Source organism: Cottoperca gobio, chromosome 21, assembly GCF_900634415.1.
Source record: "Cottoperca gobio chromosome 21, fCotGob3.1, whole genome shotgun sequence".
Classification (NCBI taxonomy): domain Eukaryota; kingdom Metazoa; phylum Chordata; class Actinopteri; order Perciformes; family Bovichtidae; genus Cottoperca; species Cottoperca gobio.
Window position 1 is genome coordinate 15,459,710 of NC_041375.1, and position 14,367 is coordinate 15,474,076.

Sequence of the window (14,367 nt, forward strand, 5' to 3'; positions counted from 1 at the left end):
CTGTGATAGGCTGATGTCCTTGAGAAAAAGACCAAGAAAAAAGGCAAGATTCATCAAGATGAGCTCGAACAGAGACAACTTTTAGATCCTCTCTTACTTTTTTTTTTGCGAACATGCAGATTGTAATCCTGGTGTTTCATCATAGTTTGATTCCTGGCAGAAAAATATGAATTATAGATCAGCTTACACTCCAACAGATCCTATGTAGTCAGGGAGAGAGGAAACTAAACCAGATATACCGTTAACACTGTTAAAAACAAATAAACCTCTCATTCTGCTGGATCACGTTTTTCCGATAAAAAAAAAGTGTCTACTCAAGCTGAATCGATTAAAAATCTACAGCATGGCAGACACAGAACATGATGTTTGGACTTTATAGTAACGGATGGCACGATCCTGTTTGTTAGTAAACCAAATCCTCACTTAAATGAGAAATCCACGCAATGCTGCTGCCAGTTCAGCTAGAGGGCTCTGGATCAGCCTGATTACTTTGGTCTGACTGCAGCAGATCAAAGTAATCCCCAAATACTAGAGAAGTACGTACACGGAATAACCGTGTAGTACACTGAAGCACTGTGAGACGATGTGAGTGCTGAGATTTTGTCAGTGTTAATGGGAGGAAATTAGTGTATCTATGTGCATGTGCAAATCTATGTCTACTTGCAAAAGCTGCATTGTGTGTTAGTGATGGTTTGCTGCAGAGAATGAGCATGCTGGGTTTTAATATCAGGATTCAGGGATCACTTTTAGCCCCCGTCATCAGTCAGACCTGCCCTAAAGCTGCCAAACAGGGAGAGGGAGGAGGGAGGAATGAAAAGGACAAATGGGGACACTTTCAACACAAGTGATGCAGCCTGAAAAATGGGAGAATGAAGGAGGCACACTCCAAGGGACTGAATGATGATTCCACTTATTTTTACACCTCTCCCTTTAAAGCAAGCAACATATTATGTACTCTTGCAAAATGTTCTAAAATTAAATATGAGGTTATCCTGCTTATTGTACCTCCTGTGAATATGTATAATTTTTGATGTGAAGACTGTGTTTGTTAAAACAACATGAAAAGAAAAAAAATATTGGTGAGTGTTGTTTTTGAATACATCAAATATTCTAATGCAAATGGTGTTCAAACTATTACTTATGCACTATGACACAAATGTAATCATTGTAAAAGACAATATGCCATTTTCCCTTTTAACACTGTATATGATATATATATATATATATATATATATATATATATATATATATATATATATATATATATATATATATATATATATATATATATATATATATATATATATATATATATATATATATATATATATATATATATATATATATATATATCTGTCTGCTTCTTGTGTGTTTAATAATACAACTCTGTGCACTCGTAACATGTGTGTGAGTGTGTGTGAACTATACACATTGCCAGCATGTGTACACAGCAGGTCTCATTTCCTGATTCTCCGGTCAGTTGCTGGTTTCTCTTTTGAGAGGCGAGCCCACAATGACATCAGCTTCCGCCAACACACCAGCCGTCACCATGGCACCACACAAAGACATTTCTGGCCGAGAGGAAGGGGGAGCATCATGCTTGACACGTAGGAGAGGTCTGTGCTCCCCTCTTCTCTTATACCCTCCTGCCCCTCCTTCTCTATCGGTGTTTGTACAGCCGCCTGCTCTGTTTACCAGATCATCAAAGAGCTTCTCTGACTTCCATGACTGTAGTACCCCAGGCCTGGCCTGCTTTCTCTATCCGTTTCAGCCTCACAGCTTCACTTTTATTTTCCACTTGCTCTTCTACTAATGGCTGCTCCTATCCATTAAGTCCATTTGAGATTTTTCTTTCTCAGCCTACTTTTTTAGACTTTCTTCCTCCCTCCCCCTCTTTGGGTCTCTCTTCTTTTCGAATGGAGCCATGACTCCAAGGGCAAAATGCCTAGTGAAGAAGTGACCACCCACTGGGCTTTGTCTAACTCTTTGCCCCGACGGACAGAAGGCCTATGTGTGTGTGTGTGTGTGTGTGTGTGTGTGTGTGTGTGTGTGTGTGTGTGTGTGTGTGTGTGTGTGTGTGTGTGTGGGTGTGTGTGTGTGTGTCTGTGTGTCTGTGTGTGTGTGTAAGTGAGTTATACAGAGAGGGAGAAACAGACTGGACAAAGTGGCAGGTAGGGGAGAACCCTTATGCAAATATATTTAAATATAAATCTTTTCAAAATGATAGAAAAAGTTAGAAATAGCTAGCTTAAAAATATCACAAGATGCCGACCTATCTAGGGCAGTTGGCTTTAAGGGGGCATGTTGTGATGTTGTGATATTTTCTTGATTTAACAGTTTGGTTTTGCTCTAAGCAAATAAGCTAGTAGCATTTTCAGAGAATTTTTCAATTAAAAAAATTATACTAGAACAATATTGGGGTGGGGGAGGATGTCTCTCAAGCATTTTGCCCCCAAATCCCTCGGGGACGTTAATCACCATTTCATGTGAAATGTTCACATTTGCATTATTATCTTATCAAATACATTTCATATATATTTGCCTAATGTAAATGTCCCCTACACAAATCTCCTAGCTGGATCACAATGACGTATTGAGAAAACATATGGATGCCTCAAAACTAACAAGGAAAATTTTTTGATCATGTGACTTTTAAATCAGATGCAGAGTTCCAAAACAAAAGCATGTAAGATGGACAAGTTCAAATGTGTGTAGGCTACACAGACACATCAACTGAGTTACATGTGTGTGGGCCTCTGCCACCAAACAAACCTCTGTATCCAGCAGAGTGTTAGTTGTTTTTGTTCGTATATTTCCTGTCACTAATTTAAATATAACAGTATCTATATTTTTCCATTATTTATATTTATCACAATGCCACATTTATTCAAAAATCATGTCAAATAATCCCAAAAAAAAATAACATGATGTGACGATGTAAAGAATCCAATGATCCATTAAAAATAACATTGAATTATTGCCCAGTACGCCTGTATAATAATGTACTCTGAATATGGAGGTTAATTCTGGCACCACATCTTACGTGCCATTTTCATGTTTATACAGAATCAACAAAATGATAATGAAAGTAAAGTTATGAAAATATTTATGTCAAGGAAACCCATTGGTCAAATTGTATCTGAATCCAGCCCGAGATGTAACTCCCTCACACTTAACATGAAGAATCATCCATTGAGGCTCCTCAGGCATTACACATTCATTGACAACATCTGCCTGTACAGTTTTGCCTCTATCTAAAAATAGACATGTCCCATTTGTCTCTCTGCTGCCTGGCAGGAGGTTCTACCACACTGAATATCCTTCCTCCTTGTGGCCAACAAAGGAACAACAACATCTACCCAGGTTCCAGATGATGTCATATCTTGTGCAAGAACTGTCCCTTTATTGCATCTGAATGTTCAATCAGGTGGACATATATAGGTTAAAGGTAATCAAATGATGAAATTCAGGTGATCTCAGATCTTGTTTATGTTCTTGTTTCTTGTTTATGTTCAAATATCTAAAACAACAAAGCAGACGAGAATAACTATTTACTGTAAGTAATGCTGCCACTACAGGAGTAGTATAATAATGACACAAATGTAGCACGTGTCATACAAGTCAGACAAAGTCAAGTCTCATAAGTCAGAGCTTGCCATATGTTTGTGATTATTTGAAGAAAAAGTAATTGATTCTGTTATTACAATACTTTTGTCATGATGTGTCGTAATAATGAACATAATACAGCTGTAGGTGTATAAGAATTTTTATAAGAGTGTGTCATCAACTCAGTCCTCTTCATGTCCCCTTAGGCTGAACACGCTAGGAGTCACACAGTAAATCATCAAGCCAGTACAGAAATGGCTGCTTCCTTCATTCTTCTCCCCTCACATATTCACATCACGCAAAGTCAGACGAGGTCACCAGAACTGTGCTTTGTTGCTCCCTTTTTTCCGCCACAACAGCATCCCTCCTGTCCAAATTGAGGGAACACACTTTAAGCCAGTTTGACAGCACCCAGGAAGGTGGCGTCTCCATACAGGGACACGTTGGCTGTGGGACGAGGGATCAGCAGCTCCAGGTGGTCCCCGACCTCCAGCTTCACAATACCTGAGGGATTCAAATGTACACTTCAGACCTTGAACTGTCACTATCTTCCCCCCCCCCTACCACAAACAGCTAGCACCCATACTGGACTACTGACACACATATGCAACCAATCCACACACACACACACACACACACACACACACACACACACACACACACACACACACACACACACACACACACACACAGCTTGACTAAATAAAACACTGACTGACCTTCCATAACAGGTGTAGTATAATAAGGTGAACATAGCTTGTCATAAACAATAACTCAAACTAACCTCCTGTGTAGCAGGTGTTGTAAGGGTCGACAGGGTTCATATTCTGGATGCAGCGGAACAAGATCACATACTGAGGCTCGTCTCCCACCACATTCCTCTTCTTCCGGATCACCACGTGACCCATTGCGAAGGTGCTGTCTATGTAGTAGACCTGATCACATCAGAAATACTGGGTTCAATCTATGGTATTATGAGGCATGGCTTTTAACATGTATATACAGTCAGGTGGGTGGTATATCATTTGTTACTTGATGTATTATGCATGCAGCATTTGCATGTTCTCTTCTTTATCTGATCTTTCTTCAAGGTCTGTTAGCCAACTGTATGCTTAGATCAAGCGCACCCTCTTTTCTGCAATGTATGTAGACATGTTTCATTTTTTTCCTCACATCTGGTGATTGGCACACAAACTAGCAGCACCTCCCTGTGGTAGAACGATGGCATGACAACAAACAGACCTACCTGACTGTACACGAAGTAGAAGCCCTCCTCTCGGACTAACATGCTGTCTCCTTCTACCTCCAGAGCAGAGCCTCTCTTCAGCCCGGTCTGCCAGGGGATACCTGTGTGCGGCTCCGAGTCATGTTCTGATCCAAGAAATAAGATTATATTATAAAAACATGTCGAAGCACTAAACATGTATCCCGACAGTCAACCAGTTTCAAATCAGTTACTGGAGTCGCTGATTTTAGTGTGAAATGTATTTTAATTCTGGGTACATTTAATGCAAATTTACAAACGCCCAAAGTAATATGAAAAATATAAAATGTATATCAAAATGACATCAAATAAACACTATTACGAATCATCAAACTATCACAGCCAAGGTCACACATACAGTACCTTTCCTGAAGGTTTTCCTGCTATTGTTTGCCAACAACTGCAGGCATGGCTGAGAAACTGTGACAAAACATACGAGAAATATCGACATGTTAAAACTGGTTAGCGTATTTCCTTAGCAACAGCATACTGTAAATATTGGTGTCCTTAAATAGCCTTAACTAATGGTGAGCACATTTGGATGGATAATGGATGGTAGACTTCCTATTTGTCAAGAGGTTATCTGCAAAGTTGATGAGTCATGACTCTTCTAAATCATGGGTCAAAGGGAAGTAAAGCCCTCTGAGACATTTTATGATTTTTAGCTATATACCACCGTAGACACTAGAAGTGAAATGGGTCACACTCTGATATATCACTCGCTTTTTGAAAGTAAACACAATGGATATGTAAAATACTACTCGTCTTGCTCTCCATGCAAACTAACATCTGACTGCACAGTGAACTGTCAGACTCAGGTGTAGCCTTCCCTGTCTTACCGAATGTCTCTGATCCAGAGACAAATCTTCTCTTTCTTATCAGGCTGAGAGCATGTTGAGACCCAGGTTGGTGCAGCGGCTCTTGGCTGTTTCTCCTCCTGATATTCTCAGTCTGAACAATAAAGTGTTTTAGAGAAACAACACATGCTGGTAAAATGCTTCGTCTTTACAATCCTGTTCATATGAGAATGTCCTAAAAGGACTAGTTGTCTCTCACCTGTCCTCCATGCTTGGTCTCTCGTCCCTCTTCTCTCCTGCGACAAACCTCAGACTTGAGTCCCTCTACTTCAGCTCTGAGAGCCACCAGTTGGTACAGGGACAACGCTGAAAGAGAGGAGGAGGTGACAGCAGCTAGCGTCAGCAGGAAAACTGGCCAGGACAACCTCCCTTCACCTGTCCTCTGTCCAGTGGCGGGCTCCACACCTGCCAAAACTACCATTGCAGGGCCCATACAATCTCCTAAGAGCTCACTCTGACTGCATGACAAGACTTGGGCTAGTAATGGTGGATGTTTGCTTCAGTCATCAATGCTGTCTCTAGAGTCTCTGGCTTTACCTTAATGACTGTCTAAAAGCTCCACTGACTTCCTTAGCTATCGCTTTCTCCTTCAGTAGCCGTTTCTAGTTTAGTCTGAAGGACTACGCAGAACAAATATTGTAGAAAAAACAGCTTCCCCTCTACTGTTCCGCTCAGCTAACCGCACTGACAGCTTCCTGCCTGACCAGCGGCCTTGACAAATCTCTCTCCGCTTTCTCTTCATCTTGCTCCTTCAAAACGATAAAACACATCCCAGCTTCTTTACATTCTAACAAATAACCCATGTGATCGTTACAGAGCGGAAACAATGACAGTTTGGCAGTTATGAGTGACAATCTGGTCGGGAAATAGGGTAAGAGAGAAGGAGATATAGACATTATTAATAACACGTTTGAATTTGACAACTGAAAATTTGACTTTTGAAATGGAGCCAACATGTACTGAAAGAAGGAAGTATAAAAATTACTTCAACTTAGAGCGGCAACACAACTGTATTGAAAAAACAAAGTGCGATTCCCAGAATAAAAAAAGTGAAGTGGTTACCTAAATGAATTTGGAACTTCTACATTTAAAAAATCTTGTTTACAACAAAAACAAAGACAATGCATTTGAATGTATCAATTTATTGCATGTTACAGTACAGAAAATAGAAAGTGAAAATGTGTACTTACAAAAAAAGTTGTGTCGACATTGTTTGGAAATAGAAAAAAAACCATAAGTAAAATGGAAAATACCTCAAACTGACTGCTTTATAAAGATGAACTATTCAGATACCCCATCAATGTTGAGTCACTGTAAGTCATGGTAGATGTCCACAAATCAACACTGTGCAGGTCCATTACAGAACTGAAATGTAAATCACATGACAGATTGCAAATGCAAAATTATGCCAACACTTTCAACAGCATTCATTCCACGTTTAGCAATCATATGAACAATATGTTACAAAGTGCATTTGCAGAAAACCTGGCAAATTATTTTCTTTATTAAAAAAACTAATGAAGAGACATTCAGTTTGATTCCATTTCTTGTCATCAACTTGGACAGCAACAATACATTTGGCTAAAATAAAAGCCCATTATTCTAGTTCGTATTAATTTGCTTTCGGCCAGCCACCAAAACAATAATCAAGTAAATGATGACAAGTTCCTAGATCCTTTCTTGAATGAAGAGATGGCGCAATGCAAACTAACAGCAGAAGTGTGTAAAACGAAGCTTGTGGAATTAATGAGTTGAATTCAGATTGCATAACGTGTTCTACAACATATGATGGGATAAATCTAACTCTGTTTATGGATTTGTTATAAATACAAACATGTCTGAAACTGTTTTTTTTGCCACTGGTGGCGGAAAGTCACACAAAAAAGGGAGAAAAGAGACCATCTATACATTGTTTCTTGTAAAAGCACACTTGTTAAGACCACAATTTACATTCATAGTAGCCTTTAGACCATTTTTCACGTTCACATTGACACAAATTTGTTTTTTTGATGATTGTTAAGTTTTGTTTAGCATACTGTTTAGAAACAGTATCAAATATGGCTTTACTACCACTGCAGTGCAGCAGGCTGCATTTGGAAAGCAAGAGCAGATAGCAGTGTGCTAATCGTCAGGCTCTTCTTCCCCTGGAAGACATGCAGGAAAGGTTAATTAGCTCATTAAAAGCCCTCCAAGAGAGTAAAGCCACATACGCATGGGATGAGACGAGAACCTAAAATCCTCCAATTAACCATCATGATGCTAATAATAGCAAACAAATAATCACAACATTTGATTAAAAATGCTCAATTTATTTTTAGTTGTTAAAGGATAGGCTTAGATTTTTTCAGGACTATTTTTGATACAATACTAACACGCCATGTATTTTGACCGAGTAATTGTTCCTCCTGTCCATACTGGCCATTAAGAAATCCATTTCTAGTGTGCTTAGAGTACAAGAGATGGGGGACAAAATAAGTGTCTTCATCTACACAACATCTTTTTTTGGAATTTGCCAGACTGTGTTTTCTTGTTGTAGGTGAAGGAAAAGTGACACATTTTTTTTTTTTTTTTAAATCACTAGACTCTGACACTGACCTCATATTAGCTTCTGCTCCACTTTGGAATACTTTTCTTTGCATAAAAAGAGATCTGTATTTTGTCGCCCATCTCTTCTTGGATTATCTTGGGTTTACGCAAGAAATGCATCTGGTCAAGATGAGTATGGACAGGAGGATTACAGCAACCGATAACATTTTAATGTACATACGGAGAGGCTTTGTAGTGTTGTACGAAGAGATTTGAAGAAATCTTCACCCATCCTTCAATAACAAACCACACACAGATCAAATGCTCCTTACCAAACTAAAGGAGCCAAAGTTGCTTAATAGGATCTTGATCTCATTTAAGAGTAAATACCATCCTGTATGCTTGTTGTGTTTTAACAGGACACGATAGGAAGATTTTGTAGCTTATCCAAATCGCACTGAAACAGAAGTAGTTTGACAGGAAATAAGATAATGTCTTTTTTTAACAGGGAGAAGTAACAAACGTATCAACGTCATCCCGCTGAACACTATCTCTGCACTCAACAATGAATATAATTAATCTACAGCACAAGTTGTTTTTTTATGCTATTGTGCCAGACAAATTTTTCAAGGGTATATATAAATATTTATCACTACAATGTCATGTCATGCCTAGCTGATGCAAGGACTCTAAATATTAATGTTCCTCACCAAAAGGAGAGAGAAAAAGAAATCCTTCTTATGCTCCTCAAAGTATTGCTCAGAAGATGTTAGCCTACAGAACAGAACATGGTGCAATGTATTAACAAAGATATATACAGTATAGACCTACATATTATCAGTGTTTCATTTTTTATATCAGAAGAAGTGCAATTTTAAATTCGAGTAGTAATTACTTTTCACTGTAATATTGCAGATCCTTATATGGTCATGTTATTAGCAATTGTTTCAGTAATTTAATTCATTTCAGTAGACCCATTACAACAAATCTTTTGTGGTTGTGACATTACTTGCAGTGTGGGCATGTATGCTCTGGCTTCATTCATTTAAAAGGTCATAAATACATGCATTCATAGCTGAAACACAAAATAACCCACAAGGGCATTGTTACCCTCTTAAAACCTTGAAAATCAAATCATTTGATCAAATATGTTACATTTGCAGAAAGTGAAAAGGTAGAGAGAGAGAGAGAAATGAAACAAAGACAAGCATAAAAATGTACATTCTTTTCAAAAATCAATAAAGTACATCCAATTCATTCCCGTGACAGCCGTCACTTCCTCCAGCCCATAATCTGTAGTCAACACTCAATCCCTGAAATGTATTTCAGATGATAGTTACACTCGATGAGGGCTGAGCACTCTCCTCATGGGCGTGGCTCTTCATCAGGTCTTTCATGAACTGCTCCAAAGCAGCAAAGTAGCCCTGACACTGCCACGTGTCATTGTGTGTGCCCTCTGGAAAGATAGCCAGGCGTTTAGTCCGCGCAGGAGACAGCTCATACAGTTGTTTCATCATGACTGGTGGGATGAGCTGGTCCGACAGACCAGACACAAACAGCGAGGGCATGCGGCACACCGCCATCTGTCGATAGGACAGGAACTGATTCCTATAGCACCACAAGGGAAGCAGGCGCATGGGCAGGAAGGAGAAGAGTGTCGATGCCATGTGGGGGATGCTGAGGAAGGTGTTTTCAACAATAATGGCTGCTACGCGGTGAGGGTTGACGGACGCCAAGCGCACAGCCACAGCGCCCCCCAGTGAGCGGCCAAATAGTACCACCTTAGTCTTGTCCAGATCAGGACGGGTCATGACATAGTCGAGTGTGGCCTCTGCATCCAAGTACAGCCCATCCTCACAGGGCTCACCCTCACTCTTTCCATAGCCACGGTAGTCCACAAGCACCACGTTGGCTTTCAGATTGACCAGCATGAGCAGGGCATTTGGCACCCTGTGACCAATATTACCTGCATTACCATGGAAATAAAGGATGGTAGGTGGAGCAGAGGAAGCAGGGCTGCTTTGATTTCCAGGGGTGACCCCAGGAGGCATGTCGCCTCCTGTGTAGCGAAGGAGGATGAGGTTAAGCTTCACACCGTCCTTGGTGCGAATGTACACATTCTCATGAGGGATTCCTGTTGGCATGGGAACATAAAGGCGAGAGGAGGAGGGCTGGTCAGGGAAGTAGAGGAGCACATCCTGAAACTTGTAGAGGATGCTGGCCACCGATGCTAGGATAAGAGCTAGGAGAAAGAATCCTCCATAGAGATGGAAGGTGAGGATGAGGGCCAAAAGTGAGACTCGACAAGCACCCCAGGACCAGGAGGCCAGAGTCAGGGTACAACACTCCACGGCCCCCCACAGCCTCCAGGGCTTCTCCATGGCGACACAAGAGCTGAGTCACTTGACACACACTCTGCAAAGACAGAGGAGCAAAGAAAGAGTACAAGGGAGAGAAGTGAAAGTGGTTGAATATAAAATGTACATGATCAAGGAAAGTATTTAGAAAAAACATCTTTAGTTTAGTTGTATCTACAATTATCTATAAACAAAGTATATTCTGACTTTTTCTTGTTCTGACTAAGAACATAAATTGCATATTTAAAAAATACACTAGACACAGAACATCTGGCCAGCTTCAGTACATACTAATGCACATTAAGCTCATTATGAATTCAATTTGTTTGTGGTTATTCAATATAAAGTAATGACACATGCCCATCAGAGCCTTAATCTTAATCCTAAATTTCCCTCGGGATCAATAAAGTATCTATCTAATCTAACCATGCAAAAACGCAGTGTACAAGGATGTCAGTAAGAGGAAGAACAACAAATGTTCACATTTGAGTATCTGAAACCATTAAATACCTGGTAACCTCTATTTTTGACAAAAATGATTGATTATCAAAATTGTCATCCAATCAGTGGATGTACTGAATAAGGTTCGTGGCAAAAGTCCCAACCATAACTCGTCTTTTAGTTTGTTACAAGCCTAAACGTTTAGCTGTATTATGTGTGTTTAGTCAATTCAAGGGGTGGTGGGCACCAACTCTCAATGACCTGAAAACCCTCATTTTACCTAATCAGGTGTGGGCAGAGACCACCGATGGGAATACGTAAAATCATCGTTAATATCGTTGGATACAAACTGAGGGTACATTTATAAATATTATAAAAAGACAGCTGCTACCAGCCTGAGATGTACAGTTAGCAAAGACTAACGTTAAGAGGGCTTGGACAATTCACGTTAGCCAGCTACCATAACTAAAGTGTATCGTTACAGACAGCTATCGCGAAGCTATCAATTTCTGGACTGTCATAGCGAGCGGCTTCTGAGATGGCGATATACCAAGCTTTAAAGTGACTGACCATAAAACCGAACTAAAGCCTATCAAAATGTACGCTAGCTAGCTTAGCTGCGAGTTAGCTCCGTAAGAAGCATGCTAACTATCACGCTAACCTATCCCTTGGCAGCTCCAACAGCGGCTAGTGCTATCAGCACTGTTAAAAGCGTTTTATTTTAGCCACCCATCTCTTCAATGGTTAGCAAAGTAGCCACATACTCACCCTTCTCTCATTTTTAGCGCCTCAGCAGCATGAATATTTCACTAAACAGTGACACATAGACAGCAAAGTCGCTGTCATGTAGCTGTGAAGTAAATTACAGTGAAAGTTAACTGGTGAGAGAGCAAGGTGAATAACTGTCACTAAGCACCCGGCGAGACTAGCTACACAGCTGGTTAGCATTACCAGTGTCGCCTTCATGAGTTCCGTGTTGGCTGGACTCAGCACTAGAAAGGTTCCTTCTTCTTCTTCTTCTTCCTCCTTTTCCTCTTCTTCTTCTCTGATGTTTAACAACAGCTAGTATAAGTGTATCATTACTGCCATCTTCTGGAATTAGTTAACTCCTACAGTGTCTGGTTTGTCAGTTCTTTCACCATCAGTCTGAATAAACATCCTCTGCCTTGTCCACTCATTGTCCACAATATTCCAGTAAACTCCAGGATCCTGACAATGTTCACAAAGAGCGGTTGGATGCTGAGCACGCCGTCCTATTCTTAGTATAGTTATTATTAGGCTACCTCCTTTTTTTAATTTCCTCCCCTATTTCTCTTAATACTTACTTTACTTTGAATTTAATGTAAATGTATTTCGGTATCACTCTTTATTCATTTCCTTCCATAAAATGGCATTTTTTCCCTCTGATTTTTAAAGGTCAATATGAATTTCTTTTTTAACAGCTTGTTCGGATAGTTTGTCCACTCTCATTACTCAGAGTGCCCGTATGAGCAAGATATAATTAAATAAATGTGACCTCAGTGCCTGTTGTATTACTCTAGAGTAGACTGTGTTGCATATATTTTGAATAGTAGGCTAAGTTGATTTCTGGATTCACCTGAACAGAGCTGAGTCACTCCAGGACTTTGTTTGGTTTGATTTGTTCAACCCATTTGAAAGCCATCACAGCTGCATTCAATTCAACATAGCATACACATGTAAGATATTTTAAGTTCATTTGCACATTACAACTCCGTGGATAGGAACTGACACTGAAGAACCTGTATTGTCTGTTATTGGATATTTAACCCATGAGTTAAAACTTGCACTTAGCATGTACATTCCTTATAACTATACATCTCACTGACTAATCTTCCCTTCTATTTCTAGCCTAAATTTGAAGCAATTCCAAATCGACCAAGTAACTACAGAGGGATTATCGGGCATATCACAGTATACACATATACTCTCAAATGTCTTGCTGGTGTACTCATGTCCAGCCAAATTTACATTGATGTTAGTGAATTTCTCTTTCTTAGCAAAACCGTAGCACTTATTTGGTTTGTTGATTATCACCATGTCTTCTCAAATTCATCCAATAGTTGAGTAGTAGCTATTTTCTGTTCTGTGACAACACAGTGGCATTTCTCTTGTCTCAACTTGTAGGGAACACAAAAGGGAAGTTCTAAGAGCGTCGTTCCCAGATCACATCTCCTTGTGCCAGTAAAGCTTTTGTAGATTGTAGAGTTTCTACAGTTAATGTGTTCCCTCCACAATAATCTCGAGTCAAAATGTACTCAGAGAACAGAAATGTCTCAATAATTATTTCGCAGAAAATATGGTCAGCACTCTTTCTTTTAAACAGTTTTACATCGTTTTGAAATGCTGTAATAGAGCGAGTAGCAACCACTACTAATGTCTAATATAAATGATATAATATCTATAGTGTTGTGTCATGCACGTGTTAAAAACAGTGATCTGATCTTAAATTGAGTAATCACCATTGCATGTACTATTCGATGTTTGCCCACCAGGTGGTGCTCTTAGAAAGAATATTATCCAGAAATTTCATTAAGTGAAGGTTCAATTTACAGATTAAAAATAAAATCCCCAAATTAAAGCTAGTGGACTGTAATGTGAATAAGCAATGCTGTGTTTTAGCACACAAATAGACAGAGATTGTAGCTATCATTCATGCATGACATATAGCTAATGCAGGTAGTTGGAGTGTTTTGTTGATGTTGATGTAGGTCTACAAGAATCATCACTGGACACTAAAAAAATAGATTCCCAGGAAAAGAGCTTCTCAAAGGTAAGACTGTTGTAATAATTTACTTTCCTAAATCATGATCCTTAAATAAAGTTTAACTTGACAGAATATGTTACCTTGCTGCTTTGATCTCAACAACAGACGGAGAAGACATGTTTTTTTATGGATTGGTGGAGTCAGAATTGACACATTGAACATTCAAAACTGGGTCAAATTGTAAATGTGACAGCCATAACACTCCACTGACAGGTGGGGTGCTGAGAGAAATGTCCCTCGATAAAAGGACAGCAAGGGCAGAAATCTCGGTTCCTACATTCATGTGATGATCAATCAAACTCATCGGAAGGAGACAAGACTACAACAAGACTTTGGGATCATGGAGCAAAAGGCTTGTTAAACACACCCTTAAATATAGTATGTTGATGTTTTTCCCTATTCCCAGGTTGACTATTGGTATTGATGGGAGTTAACATCTTGCTCACTCAGTGTGACCTTGGAGAAGACAGACATGTTATGTGCAGACTAACACAGCTGTTGGCTGTTCAGCTCTGTCCTTGAGGTTCGTTA

General features: G+C 39.6%; 2 protein-coding genes across 3 annotated transcripts; both read right to left on the bottom strand.

Moving 5' to 3' along the window:
* Window positions 1-3,089: 3,089 nt before the first annotated feature.
* Window positions 3,090-6,484, bottom strand: tnfsf13b (TNF superfamily member 13b). The gene is made up of 6 exons (XM_029458764.1): window positions 5,927-6,484; window positions 5,710-5,821; window positions 5,234-5,290; window positions 4,853-4,977; window positions 4,391-4,541; window positions 3,090-4,110 (listed from the first exon to the last, which is right to left on the bottom strand). The coding sequence occupies exons 1-6, from the start codon at window positions 6,158-6,160 to the stop codon at window positions 3,998-4,000; spliced, it is 792 nt and encodes a 263-aa protein (XP_029314624.1). The 5' UTR covers window positions 6,161-6,484; the 3' UTR covers window positions 3,090-3,997.
* Window positions 6,485-6,853: 369 nt separating this feature from the next.
* On the bottom strand, window positions 6,854-12,133 carry abhd13 (abhydrolase domain containing 13). Of its 2 annotated transcripts, XM_029458762.1 has the most exons (3): window positions 12,003-12,071; window positions 11,820-11,901; window positions 6,854-10,668 (listed from the first exon to the last, which is right to left on the bottom strand). In XM_029458762.1, exon 3 carries the CDS (start codon window positions 10,632-10,634, stop codon window positions 9,579-9,581), a length of 1,056 nt encoding a protein of 351 aa, XP_029314622.1. In that variant the 5' UTR covers window positions 10,635-10,668; window positions 11,820-11,901; window positions 12,003-12,071; the 3' UTR covers window positions 6,854-9,578. The 2 variants fall into 2 exon arrangements, with proteins under 2 accessions (XP_029314622.1, XP_029314623.1); XM_029458763.1 differs by lacking the exon at window positions 11,820-11,901 and having other exon boundaries at window positions 12,003-12,133.
* Between the last annotated feature and the right edge of the window lie 2,234 nt (window positions 12,134-14,367).

Bases quoted from the DNA above. Each gene is read 5' to 3' on its own strand.
- tnfsf13b (XM_029458764.1), bottom strand. From the start codon at position 6,160: ATGGGCCCTGCAATGGTAGTTTTGGCAGGTGTGGAGCCCGCCACTGGA. The intron at 5,291-5,709 runs GTAAGACAGGGA...GTTTTGTCACAG, and splicing joins CTCTGGATCAGAGACATTCG to TTTCTCAGCCATGCCTGCAG. The intron at 4,978-5,233 runs GTACTGTATGTG...TTCTTGGATCAG, and splicing joins CAGGAAAACCTTCAGGAAAG to AACATGACTCGGAGCCGCAC.
- abhd13 (XM_029458763.1), bottom strand. From the start codon at position 10,634: ATGGAGAAGCCCTGGAGGCTGTGGGGGGCCGTGGAGTGTTGTACCCTG.